Source organism: Bufo bufo, chromosome 3 (assembly GCF_905171765.1).
Source record: "Bufo bufo chromosome 3, aBufBuf1.1, whole genome shotgun sequence".
Classification (NCBI taxonomy): domain Eukaryota; kingdom Metazoa; phylum Chordata; class Amphibia; order Anura; family Bufonidae; genus Bufo; species Bufo bufo.
In genome coordinates this window covers 94,794,517-94,817,703 of record NC_053391.1, presented here as the reverse complement: position 1 = coordinate 94,817,703, position 23,187 = coordinate 94,794,517, and the positions used below count along the sequence as shown (strand labels likewise).

At 44.9% G+C, this 23,187-nt stretch overlaps 1 protein-coding gene across 2 annotated transcripts in view; it reads left to right on the top strand.

Moving 5' to 3' along the window:
- Positions 1 to 23,187, top strand: part of ITGAE (integrin subunit alpha E) — a 137,953-nt gene that overhangs the window by 95,776 nt on the left and 18,990 nt on the right. The window contains exons 20-25 of one of the 2 annotated variants that reach the window (XR_005777447.1): positions 7,983 to 8,108; positions 9,626 to 9,699; positions 9,782 to 9,914; positions 10,626 to 10,727; positions 11,637 to 11,872; positions 22,431 to 22,493. Coding sequence is in view for 1 of the 2 variants with exons in the window: in XM_040423354.1 (XP_040279288.1) it covers positions 7,983 to 8,108; positions 9,626 to 9,699; positions 9,782 to 9,914; positions 10,626 to 10,727; positions 11,793 to 11,872; positions 22,431 to 22,508 (593 nt within the window). In the remaining variant the exon portion in view is untranslated. Of the gene's footprint in view, positions 1 to 7,982; positions 8,109 to 9,625; positions 9,700 to 9,781; positions 9,915 to 10,625; positions 10,728 to 11,636; positions 11,873 to 22,430; positions 22,509 to 23,187 lie in introns of those variants that run through there. The other variant, XM_040423354.1, reaches the window with a different exon arrangement.

Sequence of the window (23,187 nt, the reverse complement as noted above, 5' to 3'; positions counted from 1 at the left end):
AAAGAAACTCACGGAGGAGGATCTGGAAAGCTCCTGTCAGAGCTTCTCAACTGTCTGGTTGTGACAAGAGTATAGAGTAGTTGTGCACACCTCATTTGGAATAATACAACTAACGCATAGAGAAATCTATTTATTAAAATTTTAATCCAATAGTTATATGGTAGTATATAAGGAGTCTCAGAGACACTCAAAGGCGGACCAGGGTCAGGTAAGCCAATGAGTCTCTCAGATAGTCCCCATATGATTATAAACCTCTAACCGTTCAGAGAGAGTACCATAATTGATAATGTTATAGATATAAGGCAGTCTATAAGGAGTCTCAGAGACACTCAAGGGCGGACCAGGATCAGGTAAGTCAATGGGTGTCTCAGATAGTCCCCATATGATTATAAACCTCTAACCATTCAGAAAGAGTATTATAATAGAAATATAAAAAGTATATATATGTAAAATGTGGCAATTCTCTTCACACGGGTATGGTCACCAATCAGAATTCATCAATATAGTGATCAGAATTCATCTACAATTCAACCAAGTGAGAACAGTATCCACAATGGGCCCACAAGATAATAAAATTAAATACAAACGTGAAAAATATAAACGTGAAAAATATATAATCATGAGACCACCTAAATATTATGATCAATTCATATTGTGAGTCCACCTTTAAAGAATTGTAACGTGAGTCCACCTTTAAAAATTAAAAGAATAAAGTGAGTCCAGCTATAAAGATAAAACGTTCATTTAGATATAGGATGTTTCCACCTATGTATGGAGAGTTCCACCTGTAAGATAAAAAGAAAATGGAAAAAAAGAGGGAGGATTCCACTTCTATAGGATAGAAAGTTGTGTGTACAGATCCTTCATCTACAGCAGAATTGCACTAGTAAAAATATATTGCGGAATTGCACTAGTAAAAATATATTAAAAAGTTCAGGCCACTATAAAAAACGGCAATAGCTATTGCAATAAATGGCTTCAAATGATTCCAATTGTATAACAAGGTATCGCCACAGTGTTGAAATGGTGTATCATACCCTGGAATACATTAGTAGTTGTTGCAACTTTCAGCGGTTCCTGCAATTGTAAGTAATCAGACTAGGAGGCAATGTCCTTACTTACAGTTTGATGACTCGACTGGAACACAGCCTGGCAGTATCGCAGTACAGCGGAGGGTCAGCCGATATACTACGTGTCTGCTGCGGGTGATATTTTTGTAGTCCCGGTGTTTGGAGTAGTAAATTAATGCTGCTTATGTCTGTGGCCGCGGCGTCCCACGTGCCTACAGCGCTGACGATGTCTTGATCTTCCGGTGTCTCCTTCTGGTCAGGAGTAGTTACCAGAGTTGCAGGGTCCAAATGCTCATGGTGTTGGATACCGCTTGAATAATAGAAGTTAGAGCGCTCTAACAACGAACCTCAAAATGATGAATAGCGTCTGGGGGTCCTCACCATACGCGTTTCAGAGATCTCTGTCTCCTTCCTCAGTGGTTAACCACTTCGGCCCTTCCTTGGCATAGAGTTGATGGTCTAGGTCTGTAGTCTGCAAAAGAGTAACATGTCTGGTCGGCCCATCGGAGACGTGAAGGTGCCGCGGAGGACCCCGGTGAAGATCCCACCTCGACAAAAACGAATATTGATGCTGCTGGTGGGGACTGGACGATGACTGAATGGACTGGAAGTCCTGATCGAGCCCACTTATCAAGAGAAAACGCAGGCTTGCCCACTGGCTATTGTGAAGAATGGATGTGTGCCTGTACGCTGCCTAAATGTTGAGGACTGCGAGTTAACCTTCCCTGAAAACACCTTGCTGGCCAAAGTTTATGTGTCCAAGGGGGATATCTCTTGACGAAGGAGCTTCACGCTACAGCCTGATAGAAGATCAGCCTGGACCTATGCTGTAGATGTTCATCAACGGGAGACCCCGACAGCGGAGTGGTCATGGTCGAGTGGTCATGGATTGCAAGACTCTGACTCCTGGACAACAGAAGTTGTTGGAGGACACCCACTGGGAATTTTTAAGAGGCATTCTCACGACATGAGGACTTTGAGTGTGCTTCCGCCATTGAACACGAAATCCCTACCGGCAATACTGCACCGATTAGGGAACGTTACCGGCAAATCCCACCTAAAATGTACCAGGAGGTGAAGGATATGTTAGCCAGCATGTTGGAAAACCGGGTGATCCAGGAGAGTCAAAGTCCTTGGCTGCTCCAGTAGTCATGGTGCGGAAGAAAGATGGGAGTCTCCGGTTCTGCGTGGACTATCAGAAACTGAATTCCCAGACTGTCTGGGATGCTTATCCCCTCCCACGGATTGAGGAATCGTTGTCAGCCCTAAACCAGGTGAAGTTCTTCTTGACTCTTGACCTGGCCAGTGGGTATTGGCAGGTACCGGTGGCCAAGAAGGACAAAGAGAAGATGGCTTTCATTCTACCTATGGGACTCTACGAGTTCAACCGGATGCCATTCGGTCTCTCCAATGCCCCGGGAACATTCCAGCAGTTGATGGAGCACTGTCTAGGGGATCTCAACTTCAAGTCAGTATTGATATACCTGGACGACATAGTAGTGTTTGGGGCTTTATTTGAAGATCACCTCCAGAAGCTGCGACAGGTCCTAGGATGGCCACGAGACCATGGGCTTAAGATCAAGCCCAAGAAGTGCCAACTGTTTAGACAGCAGATAGAGTATTTTGGACATGTGGTCACCCCGGACAGAGTAAAACCGGCCCCCAGCAAGGTGGAAGCCATCCAGAAGTGGCCCCAGCCGAGTACAGTACGAGAGGTGTGGGCATTCGTGGGACTGGCCAGCTACTACAGGAGGTTTATACCCACATTTGCTCATTTGGTGGCCCATTAAATGCGTTTTTGAGGGGCACTGCGGGAGGCCCGAAGAATCGTCCCATCGACAGGGACCCCGGCAACAAGAGGCCTTTGAGGCAGTGAAGGAGGCACTGACCAGTGCCCTGATTCTGGCTTATGCGCAGTTCGACACCCCATTCCTGCTGTACAATGACGGAAGTCTACATGGTCTGGGGGCCGTGTTATCCCAAGTCCAGGATGGATGTGAGAGAGTCATTGCCTATGGCAGCTGGTCTCTGAAGGAGTCAGAGCACAACTTTGACAACTATAGCTCCTTTAAATTGGAACTACTGGTGCTGGTGTGGGCCATGACCGAAAGGTTTGCGGAGTACCTGACAGGTGCAGAGGTGACCATGATGATGGACAACAACCTGTTAGCACATCTGGAGAATGCCAAGCTCGGTGCGCTTGAGCAGAGGTGGTTGGCTCACCTTTCTAAGTTCTAGTATTGCATCAACTTCCGGTCAGGTAGGGAGAACGGCAACGCTGATACAATCTCCCGAGTCCTTGTAAGGGCGCCGACTCAGATAGCCGATGAAGAGCTAGAGGATACTGAAACTCGTGACCTTGGTTGATTACCCATGTTTCAGGACGTGGCACATTCAAGTGAGGTGGCGTCCGGGATGTCCATGGTGTTGGAAAAGACATTGGCTGATTGGGAGAGAGTCCAGAATGGCTTCCCAGACCTGTGGAAAGTGAAAGAATGGGTCCGGACCAAGACCTGGCATCGGCCGGAAGAGCAGGCCCGTCTGACTCCAGAGGACCAAAAGTTGTTGAGGCAGTGGGATAAGCTGACTGTTACCCAGGGCCTCCTGTGTCGGACCATATACTTAAAGTCAGAGCTGCAGTACCGGCAACAGATTGTCATCCCCATGTCATTGGGACCGGAGGCCACCCGGGAAGACCATGAGAGGGGTGCCCATTTCGGGAGGGACAAGACATTCAAGTGGCTCCCAAGGGCTGGTAAACTGCCCAGATCTGGCAGACATGTCTTAAGTGTCGGCCCTGCTGACTGAGCAAGAGTACTGAACAGCAGGCTTCTGTCCAGGCCATCCGGACTTCAGTGGCGCCACTAGAGCTTCTTATGATCGAATATGTGCAGATTGGATACTCTACCTCTGGACACTCGTACTGTCTAGTCTTGACAGACCATTTCACAAAGTATGCGGTGGCTGTACCCACCAGAAACCAGACAGCAGCGTCGGCCGCAGAAGCGGTCTGCAAACACTTTATACAGCTGTTCGAGTGTCCACGGAGAATACATTCAGTCCAGTGGGCAGGTTTCCAGGGTACTGTAATGAACGAACTGTAACAGCAGTATGGGATTGAATGCTCCCACACCACCCCGTATCACCCCCAAGGGCGTGCGAACGCTTCAACCACACTTTGCTCCAGATGCTGCGGACTCTGGAGGATAGCCAAAAGGCTTGGTGGCCCGAATACCTACCTGAACTGATGTGGGCTTATAACAACAGGGTACACAGTACCACCGGATACTCCACACATATGCTCATGTTTGGGAGAGCCGGACAGGAGATGGAAGACCTCCACATGGCCGACCTGATGGAACCACCACCGAGAAGTACCATCGCATGGGTGCAAGAGCACCTCCGCCGGCTGAGCGGTCCACAAGGTTGTGGGAGAGCGCCTGAGACAAGTGGTACACCCTAACCCAAGACCAATGCAGAGGGATGGGTATGCCCCGGGTGATCGAGTGATGGTCAAAGCCAAACGGCCATCTGGGAAGTTGGATGGGCGGTGGGAGGCGGTCCCATGCACAGTAAAAAGGAGGATAGACCCTGCCATCCCGGTATATGAGGTAGAACCAATAGGGACTGGGGGGCTCTCACGAAACTTACACCGTAACATGTTAAGATGTTGTCATTTTGACTAGCCAGTGTGCGTGGAGGAGATCCCTCCTCATTCTCAGGGTACAGAGGAAATCCCCTTAGAGGAGGAAGAGGAGGAATGGTGGGTTGTCCCTGCCCCAGTACCCGCCAAGGTGCCAACCGTGGCAAGTTTGCCCCCCAAATAAAATGCTGAACAATTAGTAGCTCCTCCCCTGGCAGATGTGCCTGGCGTCCCCAGCGCTTCTGAGCCTTTCACTCTGCGAAGGTCATCCAGGGCCAAAGCTGGGGTGCCCCCACAGCACTAATCATAGGATGAGTTTGTGGGGGGAGGGTTCCAGAGGTCAACAACCTCTAGTGGGGTGGCATGTGAGATTGTGAAACAGCTCTTATTGCATGAACACTGTTATTTTGCTGTTTGGCCACAAGAGGCCGCTGTTTCCCCACACAGCTAAACAGACTGCTCAGATTTAAATATTCATAGGAGGTGGAGCTGTATGTCTAGAGGAAGGAAGCTGGCTTCCATCTTAGTTGCAGACTGGAAAAGTGTGTGAGAGAAGAAATCCATTAACATCCTAGCGTGGAATCACCCTTTTGCAACCAGGACTGCAGCCAAGTGAAGCTGTTCGTGTCCAGGACCCTGATCTTATCCAGAAAGAGTAGTACTACTGCCAAGGAGACAGAGGACGTCTGCTAGGAGTGCTGATGAGAGCTGAGGAACAGATTACCCATTCTGTGGTAACGCATGTTCGTTTGACAGTTTGTTCGGTTCAGAATCATCAGCGGAGACAGAGCAGACCCGGGTCGGTAAGCCAAATTGTGCACGCACCTCAATATAAGATTGGCGCCTAAATACTACAGACTGAGATCAAACCTAAAATGCAAATGTGATCGCACACTACATCCAGCACTCTGCCCTCCATGCTGGACGAGACATTGGTTTATATTTTGGCCAAAGCATAGTAAGCCACTCACCGCGTCAAGGTTGTCTCATGAGTGGTCCCTAACTCTTGTTCCTACCTGTTCATGGGCCATGACAGCCACATAAAATCCAGGGCTACCATTGTAGGGTGCCGTGCTGTGCGACACAGGGGTCTCAGCCTCCGGGCTGAATGTAGTAATTTGATTTTATGTTCACTGCATTTGGGAGTGTGTTTGATATCCCGTAACAGTAAACCAAAGTCTGTTCTACAAGAGCTGGTGTTAGAGTCGTTTTCCTTGTTCGTGACTTTGCTGTATCCTGGGGAGCCCACCTCAGGACACGGCTTACATTATGAAGAGGTGCAGGCCACTCTATAACTTCGGCGGATCCACCGCCGCTTCCAAATGTAAGACAGCTTCCTAGCTGTCTTACATTTAGACCATTTTCTACAACTAAACCAGGCCCTCCCCCTTCCCCCTGATCATGCAGCGCCCACTTTTTAGACCTGGCGTGATCGGGGAGAAGTCGCAGATTGCGGTGCAAAAAGGACCTTTGCACCATAATCTACGCCAGAAATACGCCTAATTTTGGTGCATTTTTGTTTAATAAATGACCCCCATAGTCTTTTTTCATGCAGTGGGACACAGTAAAAGAACGTATACAGTACCTTCTGATATAATTTTTTTTTAACAATGGGAATCAATGGCCGACATACTGTATGTCACTGAATGGCTATACATAATGCTATAAGACGGAGGCTTCCATTGGAGGTATACGGTATATTATGGAATATTCCTAATACTTCCAATGTAAGCATAAAAACCAAGTATAAACAGTGCCTTAATTGTCTAATACCATTTCTATGATTAGGGGCAGATAAGTGTATATAGAATTGCTGCTGCTTATTTCAGGAAACAATAGAAATGGACAGAAAAAGTCCAACATGTCAGCTTTATCTTTTTCCCTATGTGGGCCATTAATTGTGCAGATCTGACAGATCTTAATTCAACGTTTTTTTTTTTCAGCTGAAATTGGGGGGGTTCCACCTTTATACTGTACAATATTTTATCACATAATATAATCTTTATGTGCACCTCAAGCCAAGTGTTTCAAAGTTTTGTTAAAGGGGTATTCCGGTTAGATCAAGTTATCCCCTGATAACTATTAGATCAGTGGGGGTACTACCACTTGGACCTTTACCAATCATGAGAACGGGGGCACCGTACCCCCTGCAGCCCCCCTGAAATAAACGGAGCAGCCAGTTGCTCATGCACGTGGTCTCTCTATTAATTTCTATGGGAGTTCCACAGACAGCAGAGTACAGTGCTCCAATATATCCGGAATTCACATAGAAATGAAAGAAATGGTTGCACGCATGCAGGACCGGCTGCTCCATTCTATTCAGGGAAGCTGCAGGGTGTATGGGGATCCCGTTCTTCTGATTAGTGGTTGTCCCAGCTATAGGAACAACACTGATCTAATAATTATTCCCTATCCTGTGGATCTAACCAGAATACCCCTTTAAGCTAGGTTCATATCTGCAAACAGAAACCCAACCGGTCCCCATGAGACAGTGAGGTTTGTTAGGCACTGTTGGTGTCCATCATATGCTGGACCCAGAAAATATTATTTTTCTTCTTCATTTTTCTGTTCCTAAGCCAGAGTAGAAAAAAACCTGAAAATGTGTCATACATATGTGAACCTAGTCTTATTTGAACACATCATGGTCCTCACTCCCAGACCACAAATGTGGGAGTACATCAGACTGCAAGGTCATATAGTCCACCCTGCAGTCCGAGGGTCTCAAAGTGGTTTTACAATGGTGTGCTCTTTATCTCATCAGACTAAACTTGCCCCACAATAGGGTATCATTCAGACACCCGTCTCCGTTTGGCAGTCCGCAAATTGCTGATCCGCAAAACACTGATACCGGCTGTGTGCGTTGCGCATTTTGCGTAACGGAACGGCCAGCTCTATGATAGAAATGTCTATTATTGTCCACAAAAATGGGCAAGAAGAGGCCATGTTCTATCTTTTTTGTGTGGCTGAGGAATGGAAGTACATTGGAAGTACATATAACGGGTCCGCATCCATTCTGCAAAATTGCAGTACGAATACAGACACAAATATGCAGTCATCTGAATGAGCCCTAAAACCTAGTTTAAGGACGTCTTTCATATTTCTCTACATGCTAAACGACCACAGAAGGGCTTCTTGGCAGATTGTGCAGCCACACATCGTGTAGATTGAGTAACATGGAGAGGGTCCTTTTCATCTTTATTTTAGATAATTTCAGCCCCATGTGACCTTATAAAAATCTCTAATTTATTGCTCACTTTTCTACTTCACAGCCATGTACTTATGACTGTTTCAGTGATATTGTAATTAAGGTATCTTATACTCTGAATTCTGATGTACGAAGAGATCTCCCACCACCAGTGCTGGATGGTTATGAGCAAGATTATACCTACATTCAGGTAAAAAAAAAATTAACAAAAAAATAACAAAAAAACCTCACAAATAATAAAAGCTAACCGCTGCAGTGACAGTAAAGATTAAAGGGGTTTTCCCATTAATAATATTCTGCAATTTTCAAACCGGCACCTGGATCTCAATACTTTTGCATTTGAATGTAATTAAAAATGTATTATAGCTACTGAGTTATTCAGTGAACTCTATCTGTATAGCGCCACCTGCTGGTTTCTCCTTTTCTAATTTCTCTGTCCTGCTCACTGAGATGGAAGCACATGCTCAGCTCCATCCTACAAATGTCACTAGCTGCAGTAGACAGGACACACCCTCTGAGAAAGGGCACACCCCCAAGCTGCCAGCTTGAAATAAATCTAGCAAAACAATTGAAGCAATGAATGGGAACATCTCTGGATCCATGGGAGGTACAGGGCTGGTTTTAGCCTAGTTAGAAATGGGTTGTCATGTACTAGATTATGCATGATTTTAATTTCTTACATTATGGGATAACCCCTTTAATAATTCTAGGTTTCACAAAGATCAAGCGATTATTATATGGAATAATGATTTATCTTGGCATCTGTTCTGTATATTAAAGAGGGCCTGTCATCTCTCCTGACAAGCCCTCTTTGGTAACTATTCACATACCTTTTTGGGACATCTATTTTGGGACATCAATTTTGGGACATCTATTCTTATAACTCAATGTTGTGTCATTCCTTTATTATCAATCAATGCACAACTGGGTGTTACGAGTTGCAGGTGTATCCCTACATAGTCTGACACTGGCAGCACTGATTGAGTAGATTGCATAGTATCAGACTGTGCAAGGACCCCCTCCAACAGGGAGCACCCAGTTATCTCTTTGTTCATACATTCTAGCAGGAGTAATAGAGGAATAGGACGACATAGAGATATAGGAATTAATGTTCCAGAATTGTCATTTCATGTGGAACTTGATGGACTTATGTCTTTTTTCAACCGTATTAACTATGTAACTATGTACAATTATTCACAAAAACAGAATTGTCAAGAGTTGTGCCAGGTTCTCTTTAAGCATGCATTTCAGCAATGCCATGCTAGGGGGCGCCAACAAACAGGAGAATACTGTTAATCTATACTCCAGTAAAAGTTATAAACCTCTTAAAAACAACCCTTGTATTTCAGACATGTCTTCTTTGTTCAGTCTATCAGATAAAATGAACAAAGTCTTCCACCAACTTTTCAGACAAATTTCTTAGTTCATTCCATGAGACACAAATGGACAAGGCCTCACACAAACATGTCAAACATGTCTTCAATTTATACATATGTCATGACAGTTTTGTCAGACACAATGAATACTTTCGCATATACCAGGGAATTCACTTTGTTTGCAAGAGATGCAATGTTTAAAATCTGGTCAAAACGAAATACTAAATAGGACGGAGTATATACTGTAAGTGAAGATAGGAGTCATACAGTCTTTTGTGCTTCAAATATATCAAGGGTCATGACAACAAATGCCTCTGTTGTTTTTGCACAGTTACCATACGAAAAGGATTGCAATAACAAGTCAATATGCATCCCAAACTTGTCGCTGACCACCCAGGTATCTCGGTAAGTGGTGACATTTAGGGATTATAACTCATTAACCCTATGCATTATTTTCTATATTATCAAGTTTTTTCTTTAACTTCAGAAAGCAACTGGTGGTTGGATATACCAAAGATGTGACTGCAACACTGTCCCTAACAAATTCAGGCGATCATTCCTACGTGACAAATGTGACACTAATTTACCCAGAAAACCTACATTTTACCTTGATTAAACCGGTAAATGAAAAAATATACTACGGTATATTATGATTATTAATATGTTCTCTAGAAATGTTAGCCCAATGGCTCAGTAGTTAGCAGTTGTGTCCTTTAGTACTTTTATGTCTCATTTAATTCACAACCAGTATGTACCACATTTTACAGCTGTTGTGTTTAAATTCACAACCCTGCATAAATTAATAGTAAAGGCGATTATAAGAAACTTTGTAATATATCTTGTCAAAGAAAAATGTTCTTTTCCTCCGATTCTTTCCTTAACTAACATTCACTGTGAATTCTGTCTTTTGAGACCAAAATGGACTGTCAGATCACTTAGGGAAGAAATTACAGCTGCGTGAGTGAGCTGCAGTGAGACAAGCACCTGCACAGAGGCTGTAGCAATTGATAAGTGTTTTACTGCCTCACCTTCTGGTTACTTATTTATACTGCTCAGTACTTATCAATACTGTCTTCATGCTTTCTGTATGTAAAAGATAAGAATCTCCTTTCTCTGCTTGCAGTGTATGGGAGACATCATAGCAGCTATTCACTAGCTTATAGAGAACTGAGGATTAGAGACTGAGCCTGCAGAGGGAAAAACTGTACAAATAAATTCCATATAGTGGCGAGACATAATGTTATTGCTCATATACACATGCATGACAGCTTATTTCCAAAAGTAATCTGAATGTGTAGGTACTCTTTAATGTTTTTGTGTTTTGCTTTCAGCCTAAAAATCCAGGTGTCGAATGTTTTGCACCCAAAATCACACCATCATCTAATTCTACTATGACCTGTGGAATCAGACATCCTGTGTTTGACGCTTCCACTGTAGGTTGAACTATTAATTCAATGTTGAATCCTATCTAATGTTTTAATCCAGAGGCATAAATTAGATGACCTGGGCCTCAGTGTAAGCACTCTACCTGGGCTCTCTCCCAAACTGCCAATGACCGCAACTGAACACTAATTTAATGATGATAACTATAGCATCTATATACTGTATATTATAAAATAGTTGAATTTGTATAGTGAGATTAATTATAAAGTATAATAATATTGTTGTGCATTTAGTATAGTCCACCCTGCAACAAAAAGGGGACTCTTCTGCTTTTCCAGGCTAATAATATTGATGCCCTATCCTCAGGATAGGACATCATCAATATTTAGTCAATGTGGGTCCAACACCCTTCACCCCCCTGGATCAGCTGTTTCCTATATCTGTGTTTGGATAAATCTGTTTTGTAGGTCAGAGTCTTTATACTATACATTTCAAATATAAATGTATACATCAAATGCATTGGTCAAACTTCATGTGAACATAGCCTTAGGCTGCTCATGCACATTCAATAGCAGTCGGCCAAACAATTGTTTGGCCGACAGCTATCTCTTCCAACTCCCTCCCAGCTGCCCAACACACATACATGTTTGGCTCGGCTGAACGTGTATATGTATTCTATGGGGGCAGCAGAGAAAGCTGCTACCAGACACTTCTGGCTGGGGCTTATCCCCAGGGAGAACAAAAGGATTGGGCGAAAATATTTCGCCTGAACCGTCTCTCCCCCTCCCTCGACATCATCTCTCTGTTGAGTGAGAGTCGAGACCTCCCCACACACATTAGAGTGTAAGGACAGTTCTAGGAAACGTTCCTATACCATAGGTAGATTACAGCAGGTTTACTGTGTTTTCCTCTGCAATGCCGACTATTCAATAATTCTACAACTACTTTGTTGAATCCAGGTCTACACTATAAATAATAGAAGATGTGATCTAGCTCTACTTCAGACCAGTGGATTTTTTTTATTATTATTTCCTTAGTATTTTTTGTTAATTTTATAGTCACAAAGTTGTAATTGTTTGAAAGCTCACCCTGAAATAACACGACTCTTCATGTAGGAGACATTTGCTATCGTTTGGCAACTAACTGAAGAGAAATTTTCTGCTCCGGAGGCCACTATTTATTATGTGGTTGACAAGTAAGTAGACTATATACTTCTAGATTTAGACATTCTGATAGATTTTACCTGTTTTAACCCTTCTTTGGGATATTAGCTAATCTGACTCCTTTAGGATTATGCATAAAATATGATTTAGAGGTTTTCTGACGTTATTGTGATCTCACCTAGCATGGCATCATTAGTAAAGCTGGCCGGGCATACAATATTGTTAATGCCTGTATAAAGGTCCATTATGATAAAAGACTATGAATGCTTTCATACAAGGACCACACATGTGGTCAGTCTTAAGGTTTTGCAAATGATATGACTGAGATGCCAATATGATGTGAGCAAATCTAGAGCCCCCAATCTGGTGTTAGATATCCTATGTGTCTAATCTAGTGTTGATCGGGCACCAAAGTGCTCGGGTGCTTGAGTAGAACACCTCGGGATGCTAGGGTGATCTACCGAGCACCCGAGCACAATGGAAGTCAATGGGAGAACCCGAGCATTAAACCAGGCACCCCCTGCTCTGAAGAGGGGAGGGTGTCTGGTTCACATGAAAAGGACAGAAATTGATGGAAACACCACTGAAATGGTTTGGGAACAGCATGGGGAGGATGTCTGGATGCATCTTGGACTCCCACGTCGCTGCTGGGAACGATGTTGTCCGAGTAGTACGCCACTTTTACAGACTGACAATAATACGCACAAAACCGAAGATAAAATCGATTTTAGAGGAAAAATTGTTAGGAGACATTCTTTCCTGTATATTTCCTGTATATAAAGGAGGGCCTCATTCACATTGTGGTACAATTGTTCATATAGTGGGACTCCTACACTCATAAAGCCTATGCATCGCCGGACGGGTGAGTCAAGATGGCAGCCCGCATGTGTTCGTTGGCGAACACTGCGAACTGACCATCACTGCCTGCTGGTGACCCTCAAAAACATTAGGAGCAAGGGCCTGCTGGTGACCCTTTAAAACATTAGGGGCGAAAGCCTGCTGCTGATCTGACCATCTAAAAAATTAGGGGTGAGGGTCTGCTGCTGAGCTGACCATCTAAAATATTAGGGGTAAGGGCCTGTTGCTGAGCTGACCATCGAAAAAATTATGGTTGAGAGTCTGCTGGTGAGCTGACTCTCTAAAACATTAGGGGCAAGTGCCTGCTGCTGATCTGACCATGGTAAAAATTATGGTTGAGGGCCTGCTGCTGATCTGACCATGGAAAAAAATATGGTTAAGGGGCCTGCTGCTGAGCTGACCATCTAAAAAATTATGGTTGAGGGTCTGCTGCTGAGCTGACCATCGAAAAAATTATGGTTGAGGGCCTGCTGCTGAGCTGACCATTGAAAAAATTATGGTTGAGGGCCTGCTGCTGAGCTGACCCTCTAAAACATTAGGAGCGAGGGCAGCCTAATAAGCATGTTGATATGATGGAGGAGGAGGACGAGAAAAGGAAGATTAAACCATATACCCTTTTTTATGGTAGAAGGGGTGCATGGGGATACAGTGTATTCAATACACCATAAAAGCCACATTTAAAGTGCCTTTATGTTCAGCCACTTTCCTCTAGTAGAGAAGTCAGGGGCAATCCAGGCCTTGTTCATTTTGATAAGAGTCAACATGTCAGCATTTTCAGATGACAGTCGGATGCGCTTATCAGTTATTATGCCCCCAGCAGCACTAAATACCCGCTCTGACAAAACGCTGGCGGCAGGGCAGGCCAGCACCTCCAAAGCGTAGAGCACCAGTTCATGCCACGTGTCCAGCTTGGACACCCAATAGTTGTAAGGCACAGAGGGATCATTGAGGACGCTGACACGGTCTGCTACGTACTCCTTCACCATCTTCCAAAACTTTCCTCTCCTTGTGACACTAGGCCGTGCATCAGTGTGAGGTTCTGGCGGGGTGTCATAAAACTGTCCCAGGCCTTGGAGAGTGTTGCCCTGCCTCTGTTGGAACTGATGTGTGTTCCCCTCATCTCCCCTCCTCAGTTGCCCAATGAACTACGTACTCTGCAACTAGCGTTGTTGGCTAGAAATTTTTGGAGCAATTTTTCCACAAGGACCTTCTGGTATTGCAACATTTTTCTAGTCTTCTCCACCACAGGAATGAGAGATGAGAAGTTCTCTTTGTAGCGGGGGTCGAGAAGGGTAAACCAGTATTCAGTGTTGGCCGAAATGCGTATAACGCGAGGGTCACGGGAAAGGCAGCATAACATAAAGTCAGCCATGTGTGCCAGAGTACCAACAGACAAGACTTCGCTGTCCTCATCAGGCCCATCCACGCTGAACAGATGGAATAAATCTGCTGTGGGTACTACCCTCTGTAGCAGAGGCAACCGCCTCCTGCTCCTCCTCCTCCTCCTCATCATCATCATCATCATCGCGCTGAGAAAACAAACGGAGGGTGGTCTGGCTATCACCCTGTGTACTGTCTTCCCCCATTTCCACCTCTTACACATGCAAAGCGTCCTCCTTCATTGTGAGCAGCGAGCGTTTGAGTAGACACAGAAGTGGGATGGTTACGCTGATAATAGCGGCATCGCCGTTCACCATCTGTGTTGATTCCTCAAAGTTGAGTAAAACCTCACAGAGGTCAGACATCCATGCCCACTCATCGCTTGTGAAGAGCGGAAGCTGACTGGAAAGGCGAGGACCATGTTGCAGCTGGTATTCCACTACTGCCCTCTGCTCAGTGGCGTACATACAGGGGTCGCAGGGGTCGCACTTGCGACCAGGCCCGGCACTCCAGGGGGCCCGGCCGCCTGTGGACCCGCCCTGCAGTAGTGCTGTGCCTGTATAACCCGGGCAGCCGGCCCGGGGCCCGCCCCCCCAGTGTTGACTTTCCTTGTTGCCAGCCCTACCCTCCCTTGAGTCTCCTCCCCCTGAGTCTCCTCCCCGGCCGCCTGTGGACCCGCCCTGCAGTAGTGCTGTGCCTGTATAACCCGGGCGGCAGGCCCGGGGCCCGCCCCCCAGTGTTGACTTTCCTTGCAGCCAGCCCTACCCTCCCTTGAGTCTCCTCCCCCTGAGTCTCCTCCCCGGCCGGCGGTGCGGCTTGCCGGACATGACGTTGACGTTGCCTCTGACATCGCCAGTCAGCTGGAGAGCCAGGAGGAGGAACTAGGGTACACCCCGGGAAAAGCGCAGCCGCGCTGAAAATAAATATTAACGGCGGTCCTGGATATGTAAGTGAACCAGAGAGTGGCCGGGCGATCCAAGAAGATCCCTGGTGCAGACAAGTGATCACACATGACCACTGGTGTGGACAGACACCCTATAGAAAAAAACCATAGGGGTGTAATTACTGAAATAGGATGTGGACACCTATACTTATCAATGGAGGAGGGTGACAATTGAACAACAGGTGTGAAGCGGGTGTATGGCAACACATGTGCTACAATGCCGCATCACCTAAGAACAAGATGTATAAACAGGCAAAATCAAAGTGGCCATAAGCAAAACGAAGTATAAATAGTGTAATAACTAATATAATAATACATAATGATGCCTTTCAGAAAGTGTTAGGTAGTGGCCTAATATATATAGAGGGACATGCCAGAGAGTAGTAGTAAAGACCACACAATTTCTTCCAGCAAGTGGGGGGGGATTATATGAAGGAGACATGAAATATCATCATTGAGGCCAGTGGGTTTGGTAGTCTGTAATCTGAAGATCCACTGAGCCTCTCTCTGCAGCAAAAAACGGTCTACATCTCCCCCTCTCGCTGACATCCTGATTTGTTCAATTCCTTGAAACTGCACCGAGGTTACCCTGCCTTTATCACAAGCTGTCACGTGGAGAGCTATTGGTGTATCCTCTGATTTGGAAATGTCCGAGATGTGTTCCCACATCTTTCTGAAAGGCATAATTATTTATTATGGGGGCAACGGTCGTTATGTATTATTATATTAGTTACTACACTATTTATACTTCATTTTGCTTATGGCCACTTTGATTTTGCCTGTTTATACATCTTGTTCTTAGGTGATGCGGCATTGTAGCACATGTGTTGCTATACACCCGCTGCGCACCTGTTGTTCAATTGTCACCCTCAATGGGCAATGTATGTAAAGTTATGACTGGTGACTTGTGCTATGAAGTAATGTTTTTTTTCTGTTGTCTTGGGGTGCAGCTCTTTTGTGTAGGCACTTCTATTGAGCTTCTAGTATATGCTTGGATGTAGCAGAGCTGGTTTTGTCATGCATTTCTTTTGCCTTCATATGGTAAAATACTTCATTGGCCTATCAATGGCTTTATAACTAACTCTGCTATATTTCTGTAGCCTACAACCTCTGACTGCCCAGTTGGGATGAAACTACTACACCCAACATGTTCTGGCAGTAATAGTAAATGGATATTGGTGCAATTCTGAGCTACTAGTCTATATAATAAATATGTAGGCTACATATGTATTATATAGACTAGTAGCTCAGAATTGCACCAATATCCATTTACTATTACTGCCAGAACATGTTGGGTGTAGTAGTTTCATCCCAACTGGGCAGTCAGAGGTTGTAGGCTACAGAAATATAGCAGAGTTAGTTATAAAGCCATTGATAGGCCAATGAAGTATTTTACCATATGAAGGCAAAAGAAATGCCTGACAAAACCAGCACTGCTACATAATGTAGCAGAGCTGGTTTTACGTGGGAATACCATGGGTTATACCGAATATCATCCTCTTGTATATAGTCATATACAATATATTATATATATATATATATATATATATATATATACACACACACATACACACGCGCGCGCGGCGGCGGGTTGGAGGGGCGTCGACGGGGAGGGGGCCCCATGGATCAGTTTCGCACCGGGGCCCCATGGATTGTGTGTACGCCACTGCCTCTGCTGCTCACAAAGCCTGGCCAACATGTGGAACGTGGAGTTCCAGCGCATGGTCACGTCGCACAACAGTCAGTGAGCTGGCAATTGCAAGCGCTGCTGCAGTGTTGCCAGACCGGTGGCAGCTGTAGATGACTTTCAGAAACGGGCACACACACGGTGCACCTTCACCAGTAGCTCAGGCAAATTGGGGTAGGTTTTGAGAAACCGCTGAACCACTAAGTTGAACACGTGGGCTAGGCATGGTAGGTGTGTGAGCTTGCCAAGCTCCAAAGCCGCCACCAAGTTACGGCCATTATCAGACACAACCATGCCTGGTGTCCTGCGCCGCCCTGCAAACTGGGACAAGCTAAGTATTGTGGATGAGTGTGTTTCTTGTACTCTGGCAGCAGGCACAATTTCACCGCGCCCAGGGCCACGGCCTCTGCGTGCACCATCAGCAGCACGGCCACTTCCCCATCCCTTACTGCTTGCCTTCTGCATATTAAATGGCATATATTCTTGCAAGTATGTCACACGTACAGTAGCGCAGGTTTTGTAAGTGTATGCGCAAATAAATTAAACTGAATGTTACTGATATTTAGGATGTGCAAACGTTATGCAGGAGATGTAGCGCAGGTAATGTCGCTGCTGTCACTAGCGGCTAATAAAAAATGACAGGGAATGTCACAGCTATTTGGGATGCGCAAACGTTATACAGAAGATGTAGCGCTGGTAATGTAATTGTCCGCAGCGGACACGTCTACGGAAAAAGTGCACTGGATGTCACAGATATTTTTAGTATGCGCACACATTAAACAGGAGATGTAGGCCTGATAATGTCGCTGTCCGCAGCGTCTACGGAAAAAGTACACTGGATGTCACAGATAGTTTTAGTATGCACACACGGTAAACAGGAGATGTAGCGCAGGTAATGTCACTGTCCGCAGCGTCTACCGAAAAAGTACACTTGATGTCACAGATATTTTTAGGATGCTCAAACACTATACAGAAGATGTAGCGCAGGTAATGTAACTGTCCGCTGCGGACACTGTCTACGGAAAAAGTACACTGGATGTCACAGATATTTTTAGGCTGTGCACATGTTACACAGGAGATGTAGCGCAGGTAATGTTGCTGTCTGCAGCGGCCAAACAATTGCAAGCTATTTAGCGCAGGTTGCGCTAAAAATATATATTGCTGCCAGACACAACAATAGTCCTAAAAAGGACTTTTGGGTCTCTAACACCAACCCTGCCTAACCAAAAAATTTCATTTAATTCCCTACACTATCTGCCCCTCCTACAGCACAGCTTTCCCTGACTAAGACTGGCCGAACCATGTGTCATCGGGTGCCTTATAGCGCCCGATGACGCATTCCGGCCAGCCAATCAGTGTAATGCCAGTAACCAACATGGCTACGGCATTACAGTGAATGGCAGTACTTACCTGCATGTTTATTGGCTGCGTAGCAGCCAACAAACATGCGGGGAGGGGACTTGAGCATGGCGCTCGAGCACACGCGGTATTCGGCCGAACATCGCAATGTGCCGAGTATCCCGATGCTCGAGCCAAACTGGTGTTCGGCTGATCATTCTCGATTATCAGTAGTCTAATCCCATGTATATTTACTTTGTTGTAACCCAGAAAAGAGAAAATATTCTCTGTAGACGACAGTGAGTAGAGTCCCGAATGAAACCTACATACAGTGCCTTGCAAAAGTATTTACACACCCCCTTGACTTTTTTCGTATTTTGTTAAGTTACAGCCTTAAGTTAAATGTTTTGTTAATCTGAATTTTATGTGATGGATCAGAACACAATAGTCTAAGTCGGTGAAGTGAAATGAGAAAAATATATAAATAAAACTATTGTTTAGAAATAGAAAACTGAAAACTGACATGTGTGTGTGTATTCACCCACTTTGTTGGGAAGCCTATAAAAAGCTCTGGTGCAACCAATTACCTTCAGAAATTACATAATTAGTGAAATGATGTCCACCTGTGTGCAATCTAAGTGTCACATCATCTGTCATTACATATACACACCTTTTTTGAAAGGCCCCACAGGCTGCAACACCTAATCAAGAGAGCAAAATATCCAAATCTTTGATGATCCCCAGGAGCACCATCAAATCTATCATAACCAAATGGAAAGAACATGGCACAAAAGCAAACCTGCCAAGAGACGGCCACCCACCAAAACTCACGGACCGGGCAAGGAGGGCATTAATCAGATGGGGCAGCACAGAGACCTAAGGTAACCCTGGAGGAGCTGCAGAGTTCCACAGCAGAGACTGGAGTATCTGTACATAGGACGACAATAAGCCGTACGCTCCATAGAGTTGGGCTTTATGGCAGAGTGACCAGAAGAAAGCCATTACTATCAGCTAAAAACAAAAAGGCACGTTGTAAGTTTGGGAAAAGGCATGTGGGAGACTCCAAAAATGTATGGAGGAAGGTGCTCTGGTCTGATGAGACTAAAATTGAACTTTTCGGCCATCAAAGAAAACGCTATGTCTGGGGCAAACTCCACACATCACATCACCCAAAGAACACCATCCCCACAGTGAAACATGGTGGTGACAGCATCATGCTGGGGGGATGTTTTTCAGCAGCCGGGACTGGGAAACTGGTCAGAGTTGAGGGAAAGATGGATGGTGCTAAATAAAGGGATATTCTTAAGCAAAACCTGTACCGGTCTGTGCGTGATTTGAGGCTAGGACGGAGGTTCACCTTCCAGCAGGACAATGACCCCAAACACACGGCTAAAGCAATACTTGAGTGGTTTAAGGGGAAACATGTAAATGTTGGAATGGCCTAGTCACAGCCCAGATCTCAATCCAATAGAAAATCTGTGGTCAGACGTAAAGATTGCTGTTCACAAGCGCAAACCATCCAACTTGAAGGAGCTGGAGCAGTTTTGCAAGGAGGAATGGGCAAAAATCCCAGTGGTAAGATGTGGGAAGCTCATAGAGACTTATCCAAAGCGACTTGGAGCTGTGATTGCCACAAAAGGTGGCTCTACAAAGTATTGACTTTAGGGGGGTGAATAGTTATGCACATTGACTTTCTGTTATTTTGTCCTATTTGTTGTTTGCTTCAAAATAAATAAAAAAAATCTTTAAAGTTGTGGGCATGTTCTGTTAATTACATGATGCAAATCCTCAAACAATCCATGTTAATTCCAGGTTGTGAGGCACCAAAATACGAAAAAAGTCAAGGGGGTGAATACTTTTGCAAGGCACTGTATTAGTCCTCTACTGAGTGTATTGGAGGCTGTACAGAGGCTGAAGTCCATATTATGGAGCCATAAGCACTCCACATGCCATTGTGCTCCAAATGGGTTAATCTTATGGAACTATTGTCCCCTAGAACAAAATCCTCAAGGGGAGATCAGTTACATACTGCAGCATACTATGAAACAAGCCACTACTTTTTTCTGTTGGATTTATACATAATCAGAACTATAAAAGAGATTTATTATGAGGGAAATTTTTAAAGTCAATTTTGCAAGAATCTGTGTCGCCGTAATTTGGGCCAAATTCATCAAATGTCGCACTAAGTTTACCTCGTTTTTGGTTATAGAGCTGCGGACATGCACGGCTAGATCGCCGCTGACATGTCCGCAATATACATGTTCTATAGGGCTGTGTCCTTTTATTTTGCTTAAAAAATGATTTTAGAGATATGTAAATGAGCCTGGTAAGGTGCCCAAGGGGCTGTACGAACCTTCCTGGTGCCCAGCCACGCCCCCCTGTGAAGGAGCCCAGCACCGCCTATGTCCTCCGAATCTCCTCCTTTCGTCACAGTTATATTGCCGTAATCTCGCGATGCCAGAACTGGGAAGGAACACTGTACCGGCACTGCTCATGCACGAGTTCGCGCATCGTGAGATTACGGCAATTTAACTGTGTCGAAAGGAGGATATTCGGAGGACATAGGCGGTGCTGGGCTCCTTCACAGGGGGCGTGGCTGGGCACCAGAAAGGTTCGTACAGCCCCTTGGGCACCTTACTAGGCTCATTTACATATCTCTAAAATAAAAAAATTTAAACAAAATAAAAGCACACAGCCCTATAGGACCGGCATATTGCGGACATGCTAGCAGCGATCTAGCCATGCATGTCCGCATCTCTATAACCGAAAACAAGGTGACAGAATCCCTTTAAGTAGCATTTCTATCTCAAAATGATTCTCCAGTTTGTACACCACCGCTTTACTGGAATATGATTGCAAGTATTTTTGCTACTTTTTAAAAAGTCCCTGTTTATAAATCTGGCTTAAATCAGCTCAACAGGCCAACCATGACCCCTTTCTCACCCATTTTCCAAAACTGGAGTGAATAGTGTGAAAATACAAAATGTCGCAAAATTTGAGACAGTTAGCTAAAGTGTATGGCCAGCTTGGAGGGGTGATCCAGTATCTAAAAGTTATCCCCTATTCACTGAATAGGAGATAACTAAGGGTCCATTCACACGTCCGTGTGTGTTTTGCGGATCCACAGATCCGCAAAACACGGACATCGGAGATGTGCGTTCCGCATTTTGCGGACCTCACATCGCTGGCACTTAATAGAAAATTTCTATTCTTGTCCGCAATTGCGGACAAGAATAGGACATGTTCTATTTTTTTCGGGAACGGAATTGCGGACCTGGAAGTGCGGGTCCGCAATTCCGGATCCGGGCAGCGCATCGTGCTGCCCCATAGAAATGAATGGGTCCGCAATTCTGTTCCGCAAAATGCGGAACGAAATTGCGGACGTGTGAATGGACCCTAACTGATCACGGGAGCCTGATTGCTTGGACTCTCACGGATCTTGAGATCGGGGTCCTGTACACCTGTCCTGATGGAGAAGCGGGTCGAGCATGCACCCCCTGCCTCTCCACACAATCTCTACGGGACTGCCAAAGATAGCTGAGCACAACGTTCAAGCTATTTCTTACAGTTCCATAGAGATTAGACTGTCCAACATGTGTGGCCAAGAAGTCGGTTTTATTCCTATAAGAGACTTGATTCATTCTCTCAAGAATAAAAAAAACGGACTTGCGGTCCAAACAGATGCTGTAAGATTTGAACAGTCTGATCAGGGTTCACATGATTTAATGGCTTAAAGTAAAGAACTACATCAATAAATAGATACGTTTGGTGAAAGATTATGTATGTACAGTGTATGTCACCACACTGACATACTTCTTTAATGTCTCTGTTATGCTGACAACAGATTAAGGACTTTAAAGTGTGAATCTGTCACCCCGATCTTGGACCATTATCTACAGCAATACATGAGGAGTACTGCAGATGTGGAGCCCAGATCACCATTTTTTATTTTCTTACTGCTCTGTCAGTGCTCAGAGCTGCGTCAGGACTGCTGAGCACACACACAAGTCCTCTCCATCATGTTAGCACTGCCGTCCGGACTGTGTATTCAGTGCAGCTTTGAGTCCTGACAGTGGGGGAACCGGGGGCAGTAGAAAAAAATAGTGATCTGGAATCCTTTTCTGCAGTACTACGCGTGTTATTAAAATTAGTGTGCCTTAAAAAAATATAACAAAATGATTTCAGTAAGTAAAAAGACATGCTACGTCCAAGATTCTCTTCAACCAGCTGATCGGCCGGGGTGCTGGGAGTCAGACCCCCGCCCATCAATATGGGAAGCCAGACAAACCCTTTCAGCTGAGTTTACTGAGTTTATTTTATTAACATATTGAACTTTTTTTTTTGGAGGTCTCTCAATATATACCAGTAATTTCCTTTATTTCAGCTTTAACAACGTCTCAGCTCCAGTGGTTCAGAAAACGGTGCTCCCAGTGAGGCATTCCTTCAGCGCTGTCCTCTCGGTGTAAGTCTATGAATTCTTTTGATGGTACATTGAATAACAGCTTTGCAATAGCATAGGATAAAAGCACTGCAACCAGGAGCTGGAAATAATTAAAAAAATATTCCACTGAGGCTCTTTTCATAGTTGAAACTAGTGTTGAGCGAAGCATTCGAAGCAGAATTCAGTCCTCGCACTTAGTGGTAATGAATCAGTGTTTCCTAAAATGGCAGTTGCATGTGAAAGTAAGAAGTCCGGGAGTACCCATAATGCCATGCAGCCAGCCAATCCACAGATAGCCATCCCCTGTGATGTCACAACCCTATAAAACCCTCATCCCGCACGATCTCCGTCATTGTCCTGTGAGCTGAGCACAGGGAGAGACATGACAAGCGCTCATGCACTAGGGACAGTGATGCTGAAAATGATTATTAGAAGAATATTGGAGAGGGAGAGTGCTGGGACAGTGTAGGGAGAGTGTAGGGACAGTGTAGGGAGAGTGCAGAGAGACTTATTCTGCATCAGTCTTATTCCTACATCAGCCATAAACTAAGATATGTAATTCAATACCAATAGGATGGAAGCCTTTATTATTCCACTTTCAGTGTGCCAACCAATACCATCCAGATATTAGATGATGTGGAAAAGGAGAAAAAGCAGATGGCAGAAGAAGGGCTCCCATCTGTAGAGCAGGAGAGCGCTG